At 43.1% G+C, this 24,671-nt stretch overlaps 1 protein-coding gene across 1 annotated transcript; it reads left to right on the forward strand.

Annotated features, from left to right (window-relative positions):
• Positions 1 to 4,172: 4,172 nt before the first annotated feature.
• LOC311056156 (synaptogyrin-3-like) lies at positions 4,173 to 24,440 on the forward strand (the record flags this gene model as incomplete). Its single annotated transcript, XM_084072578.1, has 4 exons — positions 4,173 to 4,283; positions 10,827 to 11,061; positions 12,191 to 12,336; positions 24,201 to 24,440. The coding sequence occupies 4 exons, from the start codon at positions 4,173 to 4,175 to the stop codon at positions 24,438 to 24,440; spliced, it is 732 nt and encodes a 243-aa protein (XP_083928704.1).
• Between the last annotated feature and the right edge of the window lie 231 nt (positions 24,441 to 24,671).

Raw genomic sequence — 24,671 nt, forward strand, 5'->3', positions numbered from 1 at the left:
TTTCAAATGTACGGATTATTATGTTGACATAGTTTAGACTGATTCTAGGTTCTTGGTTTACCTGTGATTCTAGTTTACTGATACACTACACTGTCTCTATGTATTCTATGATCCTATAGTTATACATTGTAAACTGTCTGTCTGTCTGTCTGTCTGTCTGTCTGTCTGTCTGTCTGTCTGTCTAATCCTATATGTTGTGATTATTTCAGGAGGAGGAGGAGAGGAAGAAATACATCGAAGCCATGAAAGAAGAAGAGGCAAAGATGAAGAACAACACCAAGGACGAACTCTGAGAGAGAGAGACATTATTAGATTATGCAGGGGTTTGAATTTGGAACTGTTATCAATGATAGTCGGCTACAGTGGCTCTGAGAGTGTGTGTGTGTGTGTGTGTGTGTGTGTGTGTGTGTGTGTGTGTGTGTGTGTGTGTGTGTGTGTGTGTGCGTTTGCGTGTGTGCGTGTGCGTGCGTGTATGTGCGTGTGCGTGCGTGTATGTGTGTGTGTTCTCTGTACTGTGCTGATTGGTGCATCATGTCTAATGAAGTCTGCATTTCATTACAAAACGCTGAGTCATCATATTTCTTTAACAAACAACATCATCATATCGTCCCCCATGGATCAGTCAGTATGACAGCAACATGTCATAGTGTTTGATTTAAACAAAACATATCTTTTTGTTAAAAAGTTAAAGCTCTATATTGTGATAGTATTCATTGATAGTTGGTTCAGTAACAGGGGTCTCCATGTCTCTCCAGCTCTTTACTAAACAGGAAATATACATTTTCAGGTGGGACACCAATTTAGTCCAATCAGGAGAGAGAACACATTCATTCATCAGCTTCAGTTTGATAGTGTCACTGTGTACGCCTTAAAGTCCAGGACCTTATTGTGTTTCATGATAGAATGTTTTTTAACAACATATATGATGTGTGTGGGTTATGTGATGGGTTGTATGATGGCATTATTTGGTGTCATGTCAGCAGTCTATTTTAAAGACGCTTAATGACGTACTTTATTGTGTTTATTAAAGAGCTGGAGAGACCCCTGTGACCGAACAAACTCTCTGTAGCAATGATTATATCAGACTATAATACTTTAATCTTTTTAACAAAAAAAACCCCAAAAAAATCACTTACCCTTCCTTTAACTACAAAAGATAATCATTTAAATAAATAATGGTTTTGAACATAATGAGGTTTCCAGCCGACAGGGACGATGAACTTTAATGTTTAAGGCTTCCCTCATAAAGTATTCCAGTTGGTGTTGGTGCCCAGACATACGACCAGGTGCCCACTGTTCTGAGGTCGCCAGATTTGCCCACAAGGTTTAGGTGCCCACTTGACCTGCATCCTGACACACACAGTGGGTGGAGGTCCAGATTGTAAAATGGTCTTAAGTAATGCAAAGTATACATGATGTGAACATGCATGGTACATCATTATCAGACCTACATTTTATCCTTCAACTTCTTGTTTATGCCCCAAAGTATGAGCTATCCACTAGGGGTGTGCCGATATATCGTCCCGCGATATATCGCGATACGTTTTCGTGACGATATGTATCGTTTTGGAAAAAAAAAATATCGTTTTGAAAAGAAAAAAAATATATATATATATATATATATTATTTTATACAATCATAATAATAATCAGGCATGCAAACAGCCCCGAGGTGAAAAGGATGACAACATGTTTTTTTTCTTCTTCGGGTCAGGTGTCACACTATTGCCCTATTTGGATTCAAAACGGCTATTGTAGCTGAAAAGCTACAAGTTTGCATGTCTGAATAATGCAAAAACACAATTATTTGTTTGCATTTGCTTTTTTTACTCCCCCATATATTTTCATAATAAAAAAAGTGCGTATCGAAATCGTATCGAAGTTGTGAGCCCAATATCGTATCGTATCGTTTCGTGAAATTAGTGTATCGGCACACCCCTACTATCCACGGAGTTTGTAGCAATATGTTGCAATTGTAGAAATATTAGGCCTTGAATGTATAGACTTTTTTTGTCATGGTGCCCGTTCTCACTCAGGTGTCCACTATAACTACAGGTCTATTCTGGATTACAGACAGACATAGTGTCATCTGATGAGCTTAGTGAGGACCATTTAGACCAATAGGCCATGCAGGGGTCCTTAAGAGGGGGTTCCAGGGGGTCCTCAGGAAAATGAGTTAAAATCGCATCACATGTTTTGTGTTGTTTAAAGTCTATTCTCATTTATTTTTTACTTATGTAAAAGTACAAATTCTGCAATTTAGAAATACTCTGTTACAAGTACAAGTCCGGAATTCAAAATGTACTTGAGTAAAAGTACAAAAGTATTGGCATCAAAATGTACTTAAAGTACCAAAAGTAAAAAGTACTCATTATGCAGACTGTCCCATTTCAAGTTTTCCATTGCATAAAAATAGTTTTTCTCTTGAAAATAGCAGATCTACAAGCTCACAATGAGACGCATTGTGAGCTTGTAGATCGGCTATTTTCAAATGGCCTAAATGTATATAGGGCTGATGTGGTTAATGGATGTTTTGTATTAATAATCAAAATCTACAAAGTAACTAGTAAATAAAGTTTTCAAATAATTGTAGTGGAGTAAAAGTACTATATTTGCCTCTGAGATGTAGTAGAGTAGAAGTAAAAGTATTGGAAATTGGAAATACTCAAGTAAAGTACAAATAACTCAACATTGTACTTAAGTACAGTAGGTTACTTGAGTAAATGTACAGTTACTTTACACCATGCTTTTTGGGCAGAAAATAAAATATGTCCGCCTTATGTAAATTATTGTATTTGCTCCACTGCGCCTCCTACAGATCTGGTCAATGGTAATTTATACTGACCAGATATATAGGGGGCGCAGTGGAGCAAATACAATACTTAACATCTGGTGGACATATTTTATTTTCTTCCCAAAAAGTGTATTTTACAGAGAAGGTGGGGTGCTGAGAGGCTTCCCACCTCCGAGAATAGACTTTCAACAACACAAAACAACCTTTTTTTCAGTGAGTAGCGAAGTGATTTAGTTTATTTTTTGTACTACAGTTGGAGCCCTCGCAGGACAGTGGAATTCCTTGTCTATAAGCAGAGCAGAGCGCCTGGCAGAGCGTTAGAGAGAACTCACTGACTCTCTGGACCAGGAGCCAGTTGCACCACCTCACACTAAGTTCAAATTTAGCCTAGTTATAGCTTAAATGGCTTTTTAAAAAAGCTATTTAACCCATTTAGCCGGGAAAGTATCTGTGTCATTTTTAGATGTCTTTGGCTATTCAAAAATAGCAAATATACAAGCTCATAGCGCGGCACCGAGTGCCGTGCTATGAGCTTGTAGATCTGCTATTTATTGTTTTTTTTATGTGAAAACGTGTGCAAATCTTTAAATATATATATATTTTTAAAATATATATTCAAAGATTTGCACTAATTTTCGCAATTTTTCAAAAAAATAGCAGATCTACAAGCTCATAGTGCGGCACTCGGTGCCGCACTATGAGCTTGTATATCTGCTATTTTTGAATAGCCAAATAAATCTAAAATGACACAGATACTTTCCCGGATTGAATGTGTTTAAGCTATAACTAGGCTAAGTTTGAACTTAGTGTGAGGTGGTGCAACTGGCCCCTGGATATGAGGTTAAAGTGGTTAAGATAATTGAAGTGCTCCTTAGCAAAGATTTGAGTTAAAAAATGTTCGCTTTAAAAATATATATATGGCTATTCAAAGATTTGCAAACATTTTTTTGCAGATCTACAAGCTCATAGCGTGGCACTCGGTGCCACGCTATGAGCTTGTAGATCTGCAATTTTTTAATAGTATAATAACGTATAAAATAATGGTTATGAAGTGGTTAAAATGAGTGAAGTGCTCCTTTAAATAATAAAAAAAGAATGTGTCTATATTCTTCCACCACTAGAGGCAGCAGATATCATCTTCACACCTGAACAACAAGGCTCTCTCTGCGTGTGTCTGTCTGCAGCCTTTATTAGCCTTTACATTTATTCATATTTAATTTAGCCTATAAACACACATCTAGGCTATTATTATCTATCTCTAGAGCCGGACCGGACCGGACCGGGTCCACCCACCCCATCCCATCGGCCCACCCATCCCTCCATCCCGGCGGGTTAGAGGAGAGGACCACCCATCCATCCCTCCAGACAGACAGCGGGTGATGATGAACGGGTCAGCGGTGTTTGGAGCCTCTCGCTCCGGCAGCAACACGCCGTTCGACCCGGTGGCATTTTTTACCCACCCGAGAACCGTGCTGAGACTGCTGGCCTGGGTGAGACTTACACTGAATTATAGACTATTATTAATATTATTATTATATTATATTATATTACCGTGCTGAGACTGCTGGCCTGGGTGAGAGAATATTATTCATATTATTATTATTATTATTATATATTATATTATTGTTTGTTATATATTATTATTATGTCATTGTTTTAAATGTATTTTAATGTGTATAATTATAGTATAGGTACAGGGCCATATAGATTCATTATTCATATCATATAAAGTCTATATATATCTATTTTATGGCTCATAAACAGCGTGAGCGTCGCGGCCTATATTTTATCAGCAAAGCGACGCGCCGTCGCGCTATGTAATACATCAGTGGTCCGGGAACCACCAGTGGTCCTTGAGGGGGGGTCCAGGTGGTCCGCAGCTAAATGCTGGAGAGTTGGTAACCAAATGGACCCTTATTTTCAGGTTTCATTTTATGCTCTCAATTCTTTAGCTAAATAGTTATTGTTAAACATCAGCATTAATACATTTACAAGAATTCTACACAATTAGAGAATGTATAGAATAATTCTCAACCTTAGCCTGTTATCTCTAATGGTACAACATTAATACAACATGGATGGAATTGTGGACAAAATCTTATCCAACGATAACAAACATATTCAGTGTTTTGGGTCTGAGTCTACTCTAAATGTCATCACACGGTGATTCTGTGGCTCAAATGTGAAAATAGTTGCAAACAAACCACTGATATAAATGAAGATGATGTCTGTAGGCTCTACTGTGTGTCTGTATCTGATACAGAGGACAGTAGATACAGCATTATGTTCTGTTTAAGCACCTAATGAATAGAACACACACACACACACACACACACACACACACACACACACACACACACACACACACGCATAGCACTCTGTGTGTGTGCGTGGGTGCGTGCGTGCGTCATCACGTCGATTGTGGAAATAGAAATGCTCACGCGCATCATGTGGACTTTTATTAATGAACGAGAGAGAGAGAGAGAGAGAGGGAGAGAGAGAGAGGGGGAGAGAGAATTGATTTTCTTGATCATCACAACAAGAGAAATTATTGTTTTATGATTTAAATTGACTTTTAAAGTTAAGCTTTTCATGAAGAAAAGATGCAGGTTATGATGATTATGAGGGTGTTGGACTTCTGACTGATTTATACCCGTTCCCCATTATAGTTTGTGTTAAAATGGACAAACGTTACTGTTCTAAAGTGTTTATGTCCTCATGTCACACGTATAGTAATACAAACAGTGTGTGTGTCTGTGTGTTTGCGTGCGTGCGTGCGTGCGTGCGTGCGTGTGTGCGTGTGTGTGTGTGTGTGTGTGTGTGTGAGAGAGAGTGTGTGTGTGTGTGTGTGTGTGTGTGTGTGTGTGTGTGTGTGTGTGTGTGTGTGTGTGTGTGTGTGTGTGTGTGTGTGTGTGTGTGTGTGTGTGTGTGTGTGTGCGCGTGCGTGTGTGTGTGTGCGTGTGTTAATGAGTTTCTCGTCCAGGTGTCACATAATAAACATCTACATGTCAAAGTGCTCAGCAGCAAGGCATTCTGGGTAGTGTGCGCATGCAAACATGTCACACCTGGACGCACAGAATGTCTTCATCACTGAAACACCTGCAGAAAACCTCCTATGTCCATGTTTAACCATCTGTGTCATTTTTACATTTATTTGGCTATTCAAAAAATAGCAGATCTACAAGCTCGCCGCGCTATGAGCTTGTAGATCTGCTATTCTTGGAGAATCGTGAAAATGTGTGCAAATCTTTGAATACATTATTTTTAAAAGCGAACAGAAGCAAAGATTTGAGGTACAAATGTTCACTTTAAAAATGTATATATTCAAAGATTTGCACACATTTTCACGATTTTTCAAAAATAGCAGATCTACAAGCTCACATAGCGTAGATCTGCTATTTTTTGAATAGCCAAATAAATCTTAAAATGACACAGAGATGCGTTCCCGGTCTTAATGGATTAAACTCATACATTAATAACCTGTTCATAATTCTGCAGTGTCAAACAAAAGAAGCAAAAATAGCTGATCCACCAGCTATGAGCTTGTAGATCTGCTATTTTGTGATCGTTGTTTTGTTTTGTCTTTTTAAAGCGTTTCCCTGGACTTTATACACATTGAACCAATCAAAAGTATTAAAGGACGACTTCACCGCTTTTCAAACTATCTTCATATAATTGGTCCTCACAAATACTCATGATAAAATGGTAAACATTTTTTCTACTCGGTCTGTGTCTCATAGGAGGGCTGTGGACAGTTCAGAGTCCCGTCTACCAGTGACATCATCAATGGGGAATCCAAGCTAATAGAAACTGCAGGCTTTCTATTCCTGGAAAGTTGCAATGCAATAAAAGAAGCCATTGTTCTCGTGTTAATAAAAATCTAAATAAAAAATGTGAAATCTTGTTGGAAAAAAAAAATCATGCCTAACGATGATGTCACTGGTAGACAGGTTTCTGGACTGTCCACAGCCCTCCTATGAGACACAGACTGAGTAGAAAAAAATTGTACCATTTTATCATGAGTATTAGTGAGGACCAATTATATGAGGATAGGTTGAAAAGCGGTGAAGTCATCCTTTAAATAGAGGCTTGTGAGTAAATCATAACGACATTGGATCCATTGGAACACATGGTTCGTTTTCTTTTGTGTTCTTTTTGTGTAAAGTGATAGTTTTGTACATACAAGGTTTCTACATGACAGAGACCATATAAAGCGTTGCACGTGTGTGAGGCCCTCTATCAGACCACGCTCTGTGGAACCTTTCAACCCGGCATGTGTTCCAGGGGACTCATTAGTGGGACGGAGCTGTTTTTAGGAGTAGAAGGGAGGTGATGATTCTGTTACTTGGGAGGAGTAGGCAGACAGACAGACAGACAGACAGGCAGACAGGCAGACAGACAGACAGGCAGGCAGGCAGACAGGCAGGCAGGCAGGCAGGCAGACAGACAGACAGACAGGCAGGCAGACAGGCAGGCAGGCAGACAGACAGACAGACAGACAGACAGGCAGACAGACAGGCAGGCAGGCAGGCAGACAGACAGACAGACAGACAGACAGACAGGCAGGCAGGCAGACAGGCAGGCAGGCAGGCAGGCAGGCAGGCAGGCAGGCAGGCAGGCAGGCAGACAGACAGACAGACAGACAGACAGACAGACAGACAGACAGGCAGGCAGGCAGGCAGGCAGGCAGGCAGGCAGACAGACAGACAGACAGACAGACAGACAGACAGACAGACAGACAGACAGACAGACAGAGCAGCACTGCAGTAAATCAGGACAGAATCAGGTCAGAATACAGTAGAGAGACAGACATACAACTAAGATCTAGAAATAGAGATAAAAGTAAACGTTTAACAAAAATAACAATAACAACATAAATAGATGAAATAGATAGATAAAATAGAAATACATTTAGAGTCCAATTTGCACTTGGGACTGTCTGCATAAAGTGAAATGAATAAACTATCTCTAAATATACTCATATTGTACAATCTATCACCAGTAATATAAACATACTATCTTTCTTAACCACATGCTTCTCTATCCCCGGGGGAAACATTCTCTTGAACATAACTGTATCTACAGTTGTAGATCGGCTAGTTTTGGCAAGAAGATGTGGTGTACTGGGAAAGAAGGAGCAGTCAACTAATGCCAGTTTCACACTGCAAGATCTTTTAGCCCTGATTATTGATTATTGCTGTTTACAGGTGTTTTCCATAGTGGTGTTTGGTTGTAACAGTATTATTGTGTTTACAGTAGAGCTCGTCGGGTTAGGCATGTAACCCGAAATACCCGGGTTCCGACCCGTACCCGGCTCGGTCACGGGTCCATTCACAAGATGTGACTCCGGGTCCGGGTCGGAGCCGGTACAGCCCTTCTCGGGTCTCGGTTCTCCGACTGTGAAATGGACGGTTCCACTAATACCCGAGTTGACCCGGCGAGCGGGTTTCTCGGGGCTCAGACTGTGAAATGCACGGTTCCATTAATACCCGAGTGGAGGGAGGGAGGTCGGTCGCTCAGAAGACAGACTGGCAGTGACGCAGTCAATGACTGGCTGCTATTTATATTATCATATCACTACATAATGTTATATCATTGACCTAAATGGTGATATATTAACAAGGATAGGATGATTAAAACATATTTATGTCTGTATTAGCCTTGATGATCGTCTTTCTTGACCGAAGGCTCTGTCTGTATTAGGAACAATTTGGACAGGGGTGGAAAACTTTAGAACTTTAGTGGCGCATTACTTTACCTGAGTTACATCTTCTGATAGTTGTACTTGAATGTTGACATGAGATAATAATCCTGTTTAGTGTTTCACTACCACGAGCAAAGACTACAGCGCATATTAACGGCGCTGAGCAACACACACGTTGAAAAGCTAGGACAAAGATACCAAGGATTCCACAGTGATGTCACTATGCAACAAGGAAGTAGCGACGGACGCTACGCCATGTTCGAAGTTGTTTTAAAGATAGCAACTTTAGCAAGGATTCGTCGGGGATGACATCACCGACGCATCCGTGGACATATTTTACCCACTCATTTATATACACCAGTTATATCAAATATTGTCGATTAACGTAAGGCTTTGGTTAATGGTTGAAAATTGTAAAATAATCGAGTTAATATCAACATGTTGTTACTCAAAGCACAATGGAAACTCCAAAGCCAATTATAATGTTAAACAACATTAAATGTGGTTTAACATTAGAAATTAAAGTGGATTATAGTTGGCAATGAAGAAGGATTACAAACATATAGAACGTGGATTTATTTTTGTATAGCTGTCCAATGAGCATTGACTGGGATTATACATCATAATCATGGAGGCTATACATTTATAGGTAAGAAAGTATGAAACAAATCTTATTTAACGCTGGACAACTTGTACTAATGACGTTGGCAAACAATTTTGCGTTCGGGTTTTTCGGAGGCTCGGGTTATGTACGGGTTCGGTTCATGTATGTCACGGTTCTATACGGGTCGGTTCCCGACAGCTCTCGGTGCTGTTCGGGTCAGGATCTCAATTTCTAACAATGGCCCGGGTCCATTCGGTTCCGGGTAAAAAAATCACGGGTCCATTTGGGTTCGGGTATTTATATTTGACCCGTGAAGACCTCTAGTTTACAGGTGTTTTCCATCGTGGTGTTTGGTTGTAACAGTATTATTGTGTTTACAGGTGTTCTCCATCGTGGTGTTTGGTTGTAACAGTATTATTGTTGTTAACAGGTGTTCTCCATCGTCGTGTTTGGTTGTATAACAGTATTATTGTTGTTAACAGGTGTTTTCCATCGTGGTGTTTGGTTGTAACAGTATTATTGTTTTGTACAGGTGTTTTCCATCGTGGTGTTTGGTTGTAACAGTATTATTGTGTTTACAGGTGTTCTCCATCGTGGTGTTTGGTTGTAACAGTATTATTGTTGTGTACAGGTGTTTTCCATCGTGGTGTTTGGTTGTAACAGTATTATTGTGTTTACAGGTGTTCTCCATCGTGGTGTTTGGTTGTAACAGTATTATTGTTGTTTACAGGTGTTCTCCATCGTGGTGTTTGGTTGTAACAGTATTATTGTTGTTAACAGGTGTTCTCCATCGTGGTGTTTGGTTGTAACAGTATTATTGTGTTTACAGGTGTTCTCCATCGTGGTGTTTGGTTGTAACAGTATTATTGTTGTTTACAGGTGTTCTCCATCGTGGTGTTTGGTCGTAACAGTATTATTGTGTTTACAGGTGTTCTCCATCGTGGTGTTTGGTCGTAACAGTATTATTGTTGTGTACAGGTGTTCTCCATCGTGGTGTTTGGTTGTAACAGTATTATTGTTGTGTACAGGTGTTCTCCATCGTGGTGTTTGGTTGTAACAGTATTATTGTTGTGTACAGGTGTTCTCCATCGTGGTGTTTGGTTGTAACAGTATTATTGTTGTGTACAGGTGTTCTCCATCGTGGTGTTTGGTTGTAACAGTATTATTGTTGTGTACAGGTGTTCTCCATCGTGGTGTTTGGTTGTAACAGTATTATTGTTGTGTACAGGTGTTTTCCATCGTGGTGTTTGGTTGTAACAGTATTATTGTTGTTTACAGGTGTTTTCCATCGTGGTGTTTGGTTGTAACAGTATTATTGTTGTTTACAAGTGTTCTCCATCGTGGTGTTTGGTTGTAACAGTATTATTGTTGTTTACAGGTGTTCTCCATCGTGGTGTTTGGTTGTAACCGTATTATTGTTGTTAACAGGTGTTCTCCATCGTGGTGTTTGGTTGTAACAGTATTATTGTGTTTACAGGTGTTCTCCATCGTGGTGTTTGGTCGTAACAGTATTATTGTGTTTACAGGTGTTCTCCATCGTGGTGTTTGGTTGTAACAGTATTATTGTTGTGTACAGGTGTTCTCCATCGTGGTGTTTGGTTGTAACAGTATTATTGTTGTTTACAGGTGTTCTCCATCGTGGTGTTTGGTTGTAACCGTATTATTGTTGTTAACAGGTGTTCTCCATCGTGGTGTTTGGTTGTAACAGTATTATTGTGTTTACAGGTGTTCTCCATCGTGGTGTTTGGCTGCATCGTCAACGAGGGCTACATCAACATCGGCAGCGAGCGGCTGCTGTGCGTGTTCAACAACAACGCGGACGCCTGTAACTACGGCGTGACGGTGGGCGTGCTCAGCTTCCTGGGCAGCATGTTCTTCCTGGTTCTGGACGCCTACTTCCCCTCCATCAGCAGCGTGAGGGACAGGAAACGAGCCGTCATGGTGGACCTGGTCTTCTCTGGTACGCAGCGCACCGGAGACGCGCGGATATGGGTTTGTCGTCGTCACCCCCAAATCCGCATATTATGCATGTTCATTATCCACAGGGGCGTCACGCAGTGGTGGAAAGTAACTAAGTACATTTACTTGACTACTGTACTTGAGCACAATTTTGAGGTATTTGTACTTTACTTGAGTATTTCCAATTTCCAATACTTTTACTTCTACTCCACTACATCTCGGAGGCAAATATTGTACTTTTACTCCACTACAATTATTTGAAAACTTTAGTTACTAGTTACTTTTCAGATTTGAATTATTGCATTGTAAAACATACATTAACTACTTTTGCCCTATTCTATACCTCGGCTATTTGAAAATAGCAGATCTACAAGCTCACAACGCGTCGCGATGCGACGCGTTGTGAGCTTGTAGATCTGCTATTTTCAAATATCTTAGTACTTTTACTTTTGGTACTTTCAGTACATTTTGATGCCAATACTTTTGTACTTTTACTCAAGTAAATTTTGAATTCTGGACTTTTACTTGTAACGGAGTAGTTTTGTAGTGCAGTATTGCTACTTTTACTTAAGTAAAGAATTTGAGTACTTTTTCCACCACTGGTGTCACGGCCATTCACTGTGCGTACGACGCCACACCCTCACTCTCACAGATCCGTGATTTCTTGCCCCCCACTTTTTGAAAAAATACAAAATAAAATAATAACAAAAATAATCTTAATAATGTCTTTTTTGGTGATAATAAATCGGTAAAATCAGGCAAAAATAAGAATTAAATAACCTAACCCTAAACCTAAGCCTAACACCGAAATAAAGTAACCAAAACACCGGAAAAAAACTAACAAAATCCGCCCAAAAAAACGCACATTTTTGAAAATTCAAAATTTGTTTACATTTGACAGTTACAAATGTTCGCTTGAAAAAAAAAAATGATATTCAAAGATTTGCACACACACACACACACACACGCACACGCACACTCACACACACACACACACACACACACACACACACACACACACACACACACACACACACACACAGACAGCACTTTGAGAACCACTGTTGTGATCACATGACCTTCTCGCCCCTCCCCTCCCCTCCTCTCCCCTCCTCATGCCCCGCCTCCAGCCTCGGCCAGCTTCCTGTGGTTCGTTGGCTTCTGCTTTCTGGCCAATCAGTGGCAGGCGACGTCTCCAGAAGAGCTGCCATTGGCCCAGGGCTCAGACGCTGCCCGGGCAACCATCGCCTTCTGCTTCTTCAACATCCTGACCTGGGTACCTGTCTGTCTGTCTGTCTGTCTGTCTGTCTGTCTGTCTGTCTGTCTGTCTGGGTGTCTGTCTGTCTGTCTGTCTGTCTGTCTGTCTGTCTGTCTTTTTTGTTAGTGTGTTTTTATTGATTGTTGAATATTGTTTTCTTGTGTATGTATTGATTTGTGTGTGTGTGTGTGTGTGTGTGTGTGTGTGTGTGTGTGTGTGTGTGTGTGTGTGTGTGTGTGTGTGTGTGTGTGTGTGTGTGTGTGTGTGCCCGTGTGCGTGTGTTTCAGGCCTATCTGTGTCTTCTGACACTCAACAGCTTAAAGAACATTGGTTTCCTGGAGGACAAACAGAGACTCTTACCTAGAGTGCCCTCTAGGCAAGAGTCTCTGGCCCTGACCTAACACACACACACACACACACACACACACACACACACACACACACACACACACACACACACACACACACACACACACACACACACACACACACACACACACACACACACACACACACACACACACACACACACACAAACTGAAATAGTTTTGTCCGCACCACCTGCAGTTTATTTCGGAGCATCGCGTGAGTGCGTCTACCGTTCTAAACCTTAATGCTCTTCTTGGTGCTCCAGTCTTCCACATTTGAGCACCAAGATGTGGTGCTCAAATGTGGAAGAAGAGGGTATACTTCCTGGCAGCGGTGTCATGGAGGCCACGCGGGGTAGGACGGCGTGTGGCTAGTATTCTTTTCACGCGCAAGGTACGGCACGGTAGTGCACGGTACAGTGCACGGTACAGTGCACGGTACAGTGCACGGTACAGTGCACGCACGTTTATGCTAGAACGTGCCCCCCCCCCCCCCCCCCGTAGATTCACGGGCCAAGTACCCAAATGGCTACTTTGCATAACAGGTTTACAAGTGAGTGTGAAAATGTATCGTCAGATTCCTCACACCTCACATCTATAGGCTACACTGTAGCCTATAGATGTGTGTTGTGTTGTTAACAACCATGGACTGTATAAATGAGATGGACAAAGCCACTCCGCTGCTTTCTACAGACCGAAAATGAAGCCGATTGTTCCACGACTGTAGGTCCGCCATCTTTCAATATCGCGTCAGAATGAGACCAGACCATTATTGGTTGGGTAGCTTGTCAATCAAGAGCGGGGGGCGGGGAATGAATGCTATTGGTTGTGTAGCTTGTCAATCAAATCATCCCGCCCCTCCTAGAGAATAGCCTACTTTATCGTCAATTTTAAAATAAATAGGACCATAATTTAGCAAAACGCATATCCTGATGATTGAAAGGAGACTTTAAACTAGCGACTGGAAGCATATAGAATTTATGACAATTTTATTACAGTAAGAAAATCTAGTCTAAAGTTTGTCAAAAAACCCATTCACTTGCGTTAAAATAAATTATTTCTGACACCGCAGGTCGGCGCAGGGTAAAACAGCGCCACTCTGGCCATTTTGTCGGCCTATTCGTTAATATCTAAGACTTGCCCCTTGGTAACAACACACAACATGTTGGCTTCAGTGGGGCTGCTGTCAGTATCCTATCTGCACGCAACAATGCCTCAGCTCAGCCACCGTCGAAGAAGAGAAAGATACTCGTGCAAAGCAAACTTTTAGTTTCAGCTCTTATAATTCATGGCATATCCTTGAATTTGTATTAGTTTTAATCAATCAATCAATCAGTCAATCAAGCACAAGTCATACATCAGCAGTCAGTGGTTTTACTGGAAAGTGGTTGGTTATCTGTTGTTCTTGTTCCCTCAAAATAAAAGCTATTCTCCTGCCGTGTGTGTGTGTGTGTGTGTGTGTGTGTGTGTGTGTGTGTGTGTGTGTGTGTGTGTGTGTGTGTGTGTGTGTGTGTGTGTGTGTGTGTGTCTGTGTGTGTGTGTGTGTGTGTGTGTGTGTGTGTGTGTGTGTGTGTGTGTCTGTGTGTGTGTGTGTGTGTGTGTGTCTGTGTGTGTGTGTGTGTGTGTGTCCAAATTGTTGACTCACACCATTTTCACTTGCGTTTGGTCTTTTCAGTCACAAACTGTCATAATTGCTACTGTACATCATATTAGTGTACAGTAGAACAATAGGTTCCATGAATGAAAATTCAAATAACGAACGATTAACTTCCTTTATTTATTTATTTTTACGTTTTTTTCCCCACAATTTTTGTAACCCATTTTTTCACCCAGTGCCAATTGCCTAAGCTTGTAATCCTGGGCGCTACTCTCCCTCTGCCAGCCTGGGGAGAGCCCCGAACTGAGCTCATGCTTTAACGATTAACTCCCTGTGGACTGCTTTCAGGATAGCCTGGTAAACCCTCCCTCCGGAAATCTCATTTCCATTTGATTTCAGAAATGAGTCTGGCCTGACCCGCCTTTCTGCAATATTCGCTCTATACGCCGAACTGACGAGCCTATCAGCGTCGTCGCACATCGTTCTGTGATTGACAGCGACAGTTGGCCAATCAGGTGGCGAGTTCGAGTGAGCCCGAATGAAGCCGAGTGCAGCCTGACTGGGGCCGACAAAAGAAGAACGGCAGCCATTGTTGTTTCTGCGAGTGCCGTCAGTTCTTATTTTCGTTTTTAAAACGGTCTCAAACTTCTTTTTTGAGGCACGGAATTTACTATTAAGATATCGTTTGGATAGAATTTAGTTGTTTAACTTCATATATGTGGTCAATTAATCATGACAGAGTCTATTTAAAAATATAAATTTAGAGAGCCGGCAGGGGCGGGGAGTGACACACATTGTAGGAGCCGTATGTGACTTTTTGCCTAGTCTAGTGTTTTATTATTAATTACATTGTTATTACACACTTGAGCCACAGGTTGGGCGCTGCACGGTTGGTGGTGGTGGGCGTGATCACAGGAGCTGGGGCGCTGCCACGCTAATAATGAAACATGGCGTTTACCTGGGCATAGGAGTTTGGGAATCTGGATAGAGAGGGGGTGAGCGTGTGGAGCTGATAATTTCTGTTGACCGCAACAAAGTAATGTATCATAATCTCAACACAGTGATTTCCACGTTTAGTTAATAGTTTACTGGGAACTGTTGTACTTAACGCTGTCTTGTGGAGAATAAATGATCAAAAACGCAAGGATTGGAGTGGACCTGAATTCTTGTGCATGCGCGTCATATAGGTGTCTCTCTCCCATGTTTAGCTCCTCGCGGCCCTTTAAACAGCCGCAATATTAGTCAACAGAAAGTATTCCAAAGAAGTGTGGATCCGTGGGAAAAGGACATTAAATCGTGGATTCCTAGGATCGCGTTGGAACGCTTTGGACCGTGAATGAACTTTGTTTGTAACGCGAGCCACGTTCTCCGCTGTATTGGACAGAAGAGGAACGCCACTCTCATTCACAAAAAAGGACACGATCTCCACTGTATTGGACAGAGGAGGAACGCTACTTTCATTCATAAAAACGGACATGATCTCCGCTGTTTGGAGGCACGGAGGACGCCACGTTCATTCATAAAAACAGCCTGTCGGCTAAAGCGGCAACAGCGCAACAGAAGCGGTAGGCCTATTGATTGTAGTAACTTGACTTTGACCTTGACAGTAAGCTGCTGTGTTGAGGCACAGTTTGCTTTGTTTTTGAACAAGTTACTGCCGCTTGTCCATTGGGGACGTGTTGTTTGCTTGTGTGTTGTTTTAGCTGCTTCGGGTGTTGTTTTATTGATGAAGTGGATTGGTTTGATACACGGACAGTTGGTTGTTTTATTGTTCTGTGTGGAGTGACGTATATTGACAAACGCACTGCGATATTTATTTATTTATTTATTGCTTGCTCCCTCCGTTGGATTGGTGTTTCATTGTGCGCCGCCGAGTGCTGTTGGAAAATGGATGCAAACATTTCAAAGTCAATTGGTTCAAAAATGGATGTGCTGCAAGTTGAGCAACCAAAAAGGGACATCAAACTCACTGCAAAGGCGTTGGCAAACAAAATTGAAACCATACAAAAGGAACGGAAAATAATGGTTCACAAGATGAAACATGTGACAAATACAGTGAAAGATCTCATGCAAGGGGATGAAAATGCCACACAAGTGCGATTTCAACTTGATACTTTAATGAAAATGGTTCATGAAATCACTCTGTTACACCAAACCCTGATTCCTGTTTTTCCTGAGGAGGAACATGAAAAGCAAAATGAATGGTTTGAAAATGTGCTCAAATGCAACAATGGCTTTATTGAGGATACAAAACGATGGCTTTCTGAAACTGGGTTAAAAATGCCTAATCCTGCCACTGTACATGATGTGTCCACAAATGTGATGTCTGAACAGCACGAAAATCAGACTTATGTGTCATTGCACTCTGGACAAAATGTTGGAACCTTTGCACAGGATGAAATCAGTCCACATGACAGTATATCTAATGTTGGAAGCAGGGGGTCTGGCAGGCCAAGTGCTGCTAAGTCCAATGTCTCAAAAACTTCATCAGCACGCATTAGAGCTGAGGAGGCTGATATTGCAGCTCTGATTGCAAGACAGCAGCTTTTGAAGGAAAAACATGCATTGGAGGAGCAAGAGCAAGTCATTAAGAAGAAAAAGGAGCAACTTGAACTTGAAGTGGAGATAGCAGCATCCAGGGCTAAAGTGAATGCTCTGAGAAGCTCTGGAGGATCTCGTGCAAGTACGACATCCAATGGCATGAATTCCTATGTGGAAAGAGGACAAAGGAAACCTGAAAAACTCAGTGCTGATGCAAAATCTTTTGTGCCTGATACAAAGCAGCTGGCAGGTGGACAGCCCAACCCATATAGCTTGGGCGCCAGATCTAAACTGGGAAATGGAGCTCAGCAGCAAACCAACCAACCAACAATACAAATCAATCACCCACCAATACAGAGCATCCAACCAGCCACATCAAGGAGCCAGCCCACAACTAGCAGCAATGAACAGAGTCAAATAATAACGGTATTGGAACAACAAAATCAAATAACATCTTTGCTTGTTCAGCAGCAGTCTCTTTCATTCCTGCCTAAAAAAGACATTGAGGTTTTTGATGGTGACTGTTTGGAATATCTTTCATTCATAAGGGCTTTTGAGCACAGCATTGAAGAGAGAACTGACAACCCTAAAGACTGCCTATATTTTCTCGAACAGTACACCAGGGGGCAGCCTAGGGATCTTGTCAGAAGCTGTCAGCACATGGCTCACGATAGAGGATATGCCAAGGCTAAGGCTTTGCTATTGGAGCATTTTGGAAATGCACAGAAAATCACCTCCGCCTACATGGAAAAAGCGCTTTCATGGCCAACAATAAAATCAGAAGATGTAAAAGCTTTACAGGCATACAGTCTTTTCCTAAGAGGATGTTGCAACGCCATGGAGGAGGTAGATTACCTGTATGAGTTAAATACACCTACCAACATGCTAGCCATCATAAGGAAATTGCCCTACAGACAGAGGGACAAATGGAGAACTAAGGCCTGTGATTTACAGGAAAGAAGAGGTCAAAGACCTACATTCACCGACATGGTTATCTTCATCGAAAGAGAAGTGAAGATTGTAAGTGATCCGCTTTTTGGAGACATACAGGATGCTCCATCAGTCACAGTGAGAAAGGATGTGTGGAAATCCAAAATCCAACCTCGTCCAAGGGCAAAGGGGAGTAGTTTTGCCACCACCATTGCAACAATGGAAAAGAAAATGAATCTGGAACAAAGGTGAAGGAGAGAAGCCATACGCTCTGCCTGTTTTGTGGAGGTAGACACGCTTTGGATCTGTGCTTTCAATTGGAAAAGAAAATGCACAGTGAGAAAATTGGTTTCTTAAAAGAACATGGTGTGTGTTTTGGATGCATGTGTATTGGACACATGAGCAGAGACTGCAGTAAGCGCCTGTCATGCAAGGTATGCAGTCGGAAGCACTCTAGCATCCTTCATGTGTACTCAAAAGAGAGAGAAACAAAGTCAACACAAGCCACAGGAGACTCTGAGACCACAGTGGGCAGTGCTCTGATTTCCATTCAGTCGAGTGGTCTTACAGGGGCCGGTGAGCAGGACTGCACACTGGCCATTGTACCTGTTCAAGTTAAGTCTAAGAAGGGACAAGAGACATTGATTACATACGCCTTCCTGGATCCTGGGAGCTCAGCAACATTTTGCACGGAAAGACTGATGAGCAAGCTGAATCTCAGGGGAAGAAGAACAAACATTCTCCTTAGGACAATGGGCCAGGAGAAAATCATTGGAAGCTATGTTGTGACAGGTTTGGAAGTGTCTGGATTGGACAGCGAGTGTTCATGTGACCTACCTAACATCTACTCGCAGGAAACTATGCCAGTTCATAGAGGCAACGTTCCAAGACAGAAAGACCTACAAAGATGGCCACACCTGAAACACGTGAAAATCACTGAAATTGAGTCCGGTATTGACCTGCTGATTGGAACCAACGTACCCAAGGCACTGGAACCCTGGCAAGTTGTGCGAAGTGCAGATGGTGGCCCGTACGCAGTCAAAACTATGCTGGGCTGGACAGTAAATGGACCTCTCAGAGGAGACACAAGGAATGACACTGCTTGCGGACAACCAGATGTCACAGTTAATAGGATCTCTGTTGCAAGCCTTGATGATCTGTGGAAGCAGCAGTTGAAAGTGGATTTCCCTGAATCCAGTCAAGATGATGAGCAGATGGGGTTGTCAAGAGAAGATGGTCAGTTCATGGAGTATGTCACAAAGTCTGCCCAGTTGATTGATGGCCATTACACTATGGGCTTGCCTTTGAGGAAAAGAGATGTGAACATGCCAAACAACAGGAGAGTAGCAGAACAGCGTACTCTGAGCCTCAAAAGGAGGTTTCACAAAAATGTTTCATTTCATGCAGACTACACTGCTTTCATGAATGACATCATCTCCAAAGGCTATGCAGAGAAGGTGCCTGCTGAGGATCTGGAACGCAGTGATGGTAGGGTATGGTATATACCACACCACGGTGTATACCACCCGAAGAAGAAAAAGATCAGGGTCGTATTCGACTGTGCAGCCACGTTTCAGGGAACATCGTTGAATGCGCAGCTTCTACAGGGCCCAGACCTTACCGGCACACTCATCGGAGTGATGACTAGATTTAGGAAGGAGCCTGTGGTACTCATGGCAGACATTGAGGCCATGTACCATCAGGTCAAGGTAACATCTGAGGATTCAGATCTACTGCGGTTTCTCTGGTGGCCGGATGGGGACCATGGGAAGAACCTGGTGGAGTACAGAATGGTTGCACATCTGTTCGGCGCCACATCCTCGCCAAGTTGTGCATGTTTTGCCCTGAGGAAATGTGCAGAGGACAGTATGGATCAGTTTGCAACCAGAGTTACTGAGACTGTCCTTGACAATTTTTACGTAGATGATTGCTTGGTGTCAGTAACATCTGAAGAGGAGGCAATCACACTGTACCAAGATCTACGTGCACTTTGTGCTAAAGGGGGTTTCAAGCTCACGAAGTGGATAAGCAACCGACGTGGCGTGCTGGCTGCCATACCATCAAATGAGAGAGCGAAAGAGGTCAAGGATCTGGACTTGGATAATGACACACTGCCTGTTGAAAGAGCATTGGGTGTGCAGTGGTGTGTTCAATCTGATGCATTTATGTTCAAGCTCATGCTCAGTGACAAGCCAGCCACCAGAAGAGGGATCCTCTCCACAGTCAGTTCGATCTATGACCCCTTAGGATTCTTGGCACCTGTGGTGCTATCAGCCAAAATCATCCTTCAAGATCTGTGCAGAAAGGAACTTGGTTGGGATGATGCCATACCATCCACAACTGCAGAAGACTGGACAAGTTGGCTGAAGGAGCTCTGTCAGCTTGAAGGTTTTAAGGTTCCCAGATGCCTGAAACCAGAGGATTTTGGAGAAGTAACTTCTGCACGTTTGCACCACTTTGCAGATGCAAGTGAAAGTGGGTATGGAACAGTGACCTACCTGTTATTGCACAACATCCACGGAGAAATACATTGTGCCTTCATAATGGGAAAAGCTCGAGTTGCCCCATTGAAAGCTATTACCATCCCTCGTATGGAGCTGACGGCTGCCATGGTGGCAGGCCGAATGGACAAATTGTGGAGGAAGGAGCTGAAAATGCAACTTGAAGATTCAATCTTTTGGACCGATAGTACTTCAGTACTGAAGTATATCAGGAACGAGACCTCAAGGTTTCAGACCTTCGTAGCCAACAGGGTCTCAAAGATACTCAGTGTGTCAAATCCATCTCAGTGGAGGTATGTTAACACCGCAAGCAATCCTGCTGACATGGCTTCCAGGGGAGTCAAGGTGGAAACACTCCTGAAGGATGACACGTGGATTTCTGGACCTCGGTTCTTAACTGGGTCTGAAGAGGAATGGCCTGTTAACCCAGATGACTCTTTCAAGATCTCCCCAGATGACCCTGAGGTCAAGATGAGTCTCTTGGTGAACGCAATACAGGCTGAAGAGGAAATTGATGCAGTAGCCCGCTTGATCAACCACTTCTCTTCTTGGAAACATCTGAAGAAGGTTGTCGGGTGGATTCTCAAGTTTAAGAACTTGCTACTGTGTCTCAGTCAGAAGAGGAAGCAATTGAGTGGGACTCTTGCTCAGTCTGGCTTGGATAAGGAACAACAGAGAAGAGAGATGAAAAAGGAGTTGCAGATTATCAAAAAACAGGCTGTCATTCGTTCTCTTTCAGTGGATGAACTCAAACGGGCAGAGATGGAAATCGTCCGCTTCTGTCAGAGAAGGAGGTTTCCTGATGAGTTCAACTGTCTGCAAAAGGGAGAGAATGTGAAAAGAACTAGTCATATCTACAAACTGAACCCAATACTCGAAGATGGCATTCTGAGAGTTGGAGGACGACTAAGTAGATCGGCTATGCCTGAAGAAAGTAAACATCCAGCCATCTTGGCAAAGGATCTTCATATTTCTGACATCATTCTGCAGCAAGTACACCAAGATGTGGGACATGGAGGTCGTAACCACATGCTATCTAGCCTGCGCCAAAGATATTGGATCCCAGGTGCTAGTGTGGCTATAAGGAAGGTTCTGTCCAAGTGCATTGTCTGTAGGCGTCTGCACGCAACTCCAGCGAACCAGCAGATGGCAGATTTGCCTCAGGACAGAGTTTCTCCAGATTACCCTCCATTCTCTCATGTTGGAGTTGATTATTTCGGACCTTTCGAAGTGAAGCGAGGAAGGAGTATGGTGAAGAAATATGGAGTTCTCTTCACATGCTTGGCGATAAGAGCCATTCACATCGAAGTGGCACCGTCATTGGATACGGATTCCTTCATTAATGCACTTCGACGCTTCATTTCAAGACGAGGACAAGTGTTGGAATTGCGCTCAGATAATGGAACCAACTTTGTCGGAGCTGAGCGAGAACTGAGAGAAGCAATGGAAGGTTGGAATCTGGCTCGAATCAATGACACCCTACTTCAGAAAGGAATTAAGTGGACTTTCAATCCACCTACTGGATCACATCATGGAGGAGTCTGGGAAAGACTGATAAGATCTGTGAGGAAGGTACTGAATTCCACCCTGAAAGTACAGAACCTTGATGAAGAGGGCCTTCACACAGTTCTTTGCGAAGTGGAATCTGTCATCAACAGCCGACCCATTACCAGAGCATCAACAGATCCAAATGACTTGGAGGCACTAACTCCTAACCATCTGTTGCTGCTTAAAACCAAGCCATCTTTGCCACCAGGATGCTTTCAAAAGGAGGATGTGTATGCTCGACGCAGATGGAAACAAGTACAGTATATATCCGACCTGTTCTGGAAAAGATGGATCAAGGAATACTTACCTCTACTTCAGGAACGCCAGAAGTGGTCAGGAGTCAAGCGCAACTTCATTCCTGGAGATATTGTTCTCATAGTTGATGACTCAGCACCACGCAACTCATGGCTCACTGGAAGGATCGTGCAAACCACACCAGATAGAAGAGGACTTGTTCGTCGTGTGCGGATCAAGACAAAGACCAGCTATCTGGACAGGCCTATCAGCAAGGTTTGCCTTCTACAGGAAGCAGAAGATCCATGAGGACTACAGCTGACCTTTGACATTTCACACAGATTACATTTACATTTCATACACAAACAATGACTTTGATTTTTCCCCAACTTGACTCACTGAGTGATGGACAACATCACTTTTATTAGGCTGATTTTTATTTTTTTGCCTAAAGAAGAAGGACGACGTCGGTTTGGAGGTTTTTCTTGCTGTCTCCTACAGTACATGTATTATTGATTGTATAATTAATGTGTTCCCTTAATTAGGGGCCGGAATGTAGGAGCCGTATGTGACTTTTTGCCTAGTCTAGTGTTTTATTATTAATTACATTGTTATTACACACTTGAGCCACAGGTTGGGCGCTGCACGGTTGGTGGTGGTGGGCGTGATCACAGGAGCTGGGGCGCTGCCACGCTAATAATGAAACATGGCGTTTACCTGGGCATAGGAGTTTGGGAATCTGGATAGAGAGGGGGTGAGCGTGTGGAGCTGATAATTTCTGTTGACCGCAACAAAGTAATGTATCATAATCTCAACACAGTGATTTCCACGTTTAGTTAATAGTTTACTGGGAACTGTTGTACTTAACGCTGTCTTGTGGAGAATAAATGATCAAAAACGCAAGGATTGGAGTGGACCTGAATTCTTGTGCATGCGCGTCATATAGGTGTCTCTCTCCCATGTTTAGCTCCTCGCGGCCCTTTAAACAGCCGCAATACACATGTATCCCAATAAGGCAACCTATTTTGGGCATGACCGTCCCAAAAGTCCCGTTGCGTCACATAGTCTGGAGGTCGTCAAAATGAACTGCTGATTGGCTGAAGGGGAAAAACGATCATTGGTTGAAGGGGTTGTCAGTCAACGGTATTACTCCCGCCCAACTCCAGCCCACATTCAATATTGCAGAAAGGCGGTTCAGGCCAGACTCACTCCTGAAATCAAATGGAAATGAGATTTCCGGAGGGAGGGTTTACCAGGCTACTTTCAGGAGGCCATAGCTCCAGACTCTATGTCAGGGTGTCTTCAAGTTATCTCAGCCCAAGGACCCCTTAGCTGAGAGACAGATGAAGCAGGGACCCCACCACTATCCATATTGTATAGAATTGTGTTGCAGATTAAATGTTTTCATATTTCATACAGTACATAGCTTCATAGACTTGGTCTGCTCTTTTTCCCCTCTTCGCCAAACCTCTTTGCCGAAAATAGCCGAGCTTGTAGATCTGCTATTTTTGGCAAACGTCAATTGGGTATGGCAAGGTATGACAAAACATGAATAGTAGCTTAATGCAGGTGTAAGACCATTGTGTTTGTATTGTGTTAAAGGTGTAATGCATAGTTTTCAATGCATTTCGGGGGTTTTGGGGGGTTTGACCCCCCAAAAACAATTTTGTCCGCGCACCATAACTTTGCCATACCTTAGCTTTTGCTGAACTGACGCCACTGAGGTCTGGGACCCCTGGGGGCCCCGGACCTCCTGTTGAAGACCCCTACTCTATGTAGCTTTTGAAGATTGTAGAATAGTTGTCTGACTTGAAAGATTACTAACTAACAAGCTAATGATGCTATATGCTATTAATTCTACTAATTAATATGTGTGTGTGTGTGTGTGTGTGTGTGTGTGTGTGTGTGTGTGTGTGTGTGTGTGTGTGTGCGTGCGCGTGCGCGTGCGCGTGTGCGTGAGTGCGCGTGCGTGCATGCGTGCATGCGTGTGCGTGTGCGTGTGCGTGTGCGTGCGTGCGTGTGTGTGCGTGTGCGTGTGCGTGTGCGTGTGTGTGTGTGAGTGTGTGTGTGTGTGTGTGTGTGTGTGTGTGTGTTGTGTGTGTGTGTGTGTGTGTGTGTGTGTGTGTGTGTGTGTGTGTGTGTGTGTGTGTGTGTTACTAACAGGCTGTGTTGACGTTCAGCGCTGCGCGGCGCTTCCTCTCCGGCGCCAACATGGCCATGTTCACGTGGCAACACCTCGACCCCGCCCCCGGCGCCCGGGCCACGCCCTACCCCGTCGCCAACGGCAACGCCACCATCGTGACCACCAACCCCTACCAGGCTCCGCCCTTCACCGAGACCCTGGACCCCCAGAAGCTGACCCAACCACGGACCCCCGTGAACACCCTGCCCCCTGCTTTCTGAGAGAAAGAGAGAGAGAGTAGAGAGTAGAGAGAGAGAGTAGAGAGAGAGAGTAGAGAGAGAGAGAGGAAAGAGAGAGAGAGAGAGAGAGAGAGAGAGAGAGAGAGAGAGAGAGAGAGGAAAGAGAGAGAGAGTAGAGAGAGTAGAGAGAGAGAGAGTAGAGAGAGTAGAGAGAGAGAGGAAAGAGAGAGAGAGAGAGAGGAAAGAGAGAGAGAGTAGAGAGAGTAGAGAGAG

The sequence above is a fragment of the Gymnoscopelus microlampas genome, assembly GCF_963454915.1.
Source record: "Gymnoscopelus microlampas genome assembly, chromosome: 2".
NCBI classification, from domain to species: Eukaryota; Metazoa; Chordata; class Actinopteri; order Myctophiformes; family Myctophidae; genus Gymnoscopelus; species Gymnoscopelus microlampas.